The following is a 2,292-nucleotide window of genomic DNA, read 5'->3' on the forward strand; positions in this document are numbered from 1 at the left end:
TAGAGGTCACAAGAATCGACAGAACCAAACGAGTAAAGAATTCTGAACGAACAGGGTGCAGGAGGTTTTCATGAACTCACAGTTGCAACACCTGGTGTTCAGGTGTCAGTCTGTCGCAGGCCAGAGCTCACTGATTCCACAGACACCATCTTGTGATCCTTTAATGGATTGTGTGTAGTTTTGTTCTGCCTCTGTGTATTTCTTTAACCTCTGACCAATGAAGCTCCTTCTTTGGGTCAGAGAGTTTGTTCATGTCCTTGTGTTTTGTTGTTTGTGGGTGTTTTCATGAGCTGCAGTGTGTCTCAGTCACCTCAGTATTTTGACTGAACAGCTTGTAAACTGGTGCTTCAGAGTAACTGACACATGTACATTTTATGTGTCTTCCAGGACCAAGCGTCATCACTGTGGCCGTGGAAGAAGGAAGTGACGCCATCTTACCCTGTTCCCTCAGCACCAAGGAGAACATTGAGAAAATGGTCTTTGACTGGAAGAAAGACGGTGACAAGGAGGTTTTCCTGTACGATGCTGGCCATCATTACAACAAGGGCCGCACGGGTCAAGATGAACAGTTCAATGGACGAGTTTTTCACTTTGAAGATGAACTGAAGTACGGCAACGCCTCCATTAAGATCCACAACACAAAGATGGCTGACAATGGAAGTTACACCTGTGCTTTCCCAAGAAAACAAGTTTCCCACCTTCGACTTGTTGTAGGTGAGTATGTTTATAAAACAGTTTGGAAGACTGATGCTTTTTCCACAAAGGGACTTTAATCTACCAGGAACAGTTCAGAGTATTTGTCCAGAACAGTGACACTAGTGACAGATAACATTAAGATAACATGGAGAACGGCAGTAAACACATCGCTTCAGAGCATGCAGGGAAATCCCACCCACTTCTCCCCAACATGCTCCAGTACTTAAGATATAAGTAAATACATCCAGGTCACTATTGTGCTGCCAACTCTGTGATTGTGACTCTGTGCAGCAGAGATGTGGTGTTGGGCTTTAGCACACTGCTACATAACACCTGTCTGTGGTCACAGGTACAACAGACCACACCTGACCGCACCCAGCTGTGATCATGGGTATTGTAGTCTACTTCTTGACCTGTAGAGGTCAGTGCAGCTCCACATTTCTTAATACAAGCTGTGGAGTTCCACTTTAAATATTAATATATTATATGTGACAACATTTATCCAGAACCAGTATGTCAGCCTCAGTGACGCCAGATAATCTTTTTACCTCACCACGTTTTAGATTAGAAATTATTTTCACCAAACGGGGTAAAATAATCCTTTTTTAAATATTGCAGGTCTGGCATGTTTATTAATATCACACAATCACTCTAACATAATGATGTTGTGTTTTTCCCTTTAGATCCTGACCCAGAGCGCTTTATCTTAACCTCTTATGGCTCATTACAGTCATGTGCATTTCCACCTGTTTATACACTCATCTTCAATGTTCTCCTGTTCAGAGATGATGAAGAACTGATGCATGTCCTCAGCATCACTGCAAAGGAAACACTGTGGTCTCTTATGTTGTGTTAGTCTTATTTCTACCCCAAACATAGATGGATGTGTTAAGGATCACACATAGAATAAAGTAAAAATGTCTTGTTTTTTATATTTGAATTATTTTTTCAAAATTCAGTAAATTGGTTATAATATGGACCATAAGGCTGAAATTCACAGGATCTCTTCATCAACTTGTCTACAATATTCGTACCAAATTTCATGTTGATAGACAGAAGTGTCTCTGAGATATTTCAGAAAGTGCAGTACAGAGCATCTCCATCAGATGACTACAGAGCTTTATAAAACCTCTCCAAAGTCACCAAATAATGAAGATAAATGTCTTTTATGACTCTGAAAAATGTCCCTAAATGTTAAAGTTGACTAAAAGAAGCTGTTGTTAATATTTAGATAAAGATTTACATATTTAGTTTCATTGAATCGTGTCTCTTTTGACTGATAATAAAGTTTCTCTGTTGTGTCGGTGTCCCTCCACCACAGAGAGTCCAACTACATTAACTTCCATATATGGTCAGGCAGGTAATTTTACCGGCTACAAACTCAGAGTGTTTTCACGGTGCTGACTTCCTATTGGATGATTGTAGCTGTCAATCAAAGGTACTTGAAGCGCCTTAAATTATGCGCTCTTCTGATTGGCTGGTAGAGTTTAAAGACAGTTATATTCGTCACTTTAGGTCGTAGAAAGATGTTGATTGATTTGTTTTTTTCCTGGGTGTTTCCTGATTTCAGAGATACTGAACATCATTGGTCAAATA

The 2,292-nt window shown here is 40.1% G+C and overlaps 1 protein-coding gene across 1 annotated transcript in view; it reads left to right on the forward strand.

Moving 5' to 3' along the window:
- LOC111237610 (V-set domain-containing T-cell activation inhibitor 1-like) overlaps positions 1 to 1,623 on the forward strand; it is a 10,561-nt gene extending 8,938 nt beyond the window's left edge. The window contains exons 2-3 of the mRNA XM_022766766.1: positions 388 to 714; positions 1,380 to 1,623. Of these exons, the coding sequence (XP_022622487.1) occupies positions 388 to 714; positions 1,380 to 1,552 (500 nt within the window). The 3' untranslated portion in view covers positions 1,553 to 1,623. The remainder of the gene's footprint in view (positions 1 to 387; positions 715 to 1,379) is intronic.
- Positions 1,624 to 2,292: the final 669 nt, after the last annotated feature.

The sequence above is a fragment of the Seriola dumerili genome, unplaced genomic scaffold, assembly GCF_002260705.1.
Source record: "Seriola dumerili isolate Sdu_G_001 unplaced genomic scaffold, Sdu_1.0 BDQW01001022.1, whole genome shotgun sequence".
NCBI lineage: Eukaryota > Metazoa > Chordata > Actinopteri > Carangiformes > Carangidae > Seriola > Seriola dumerili.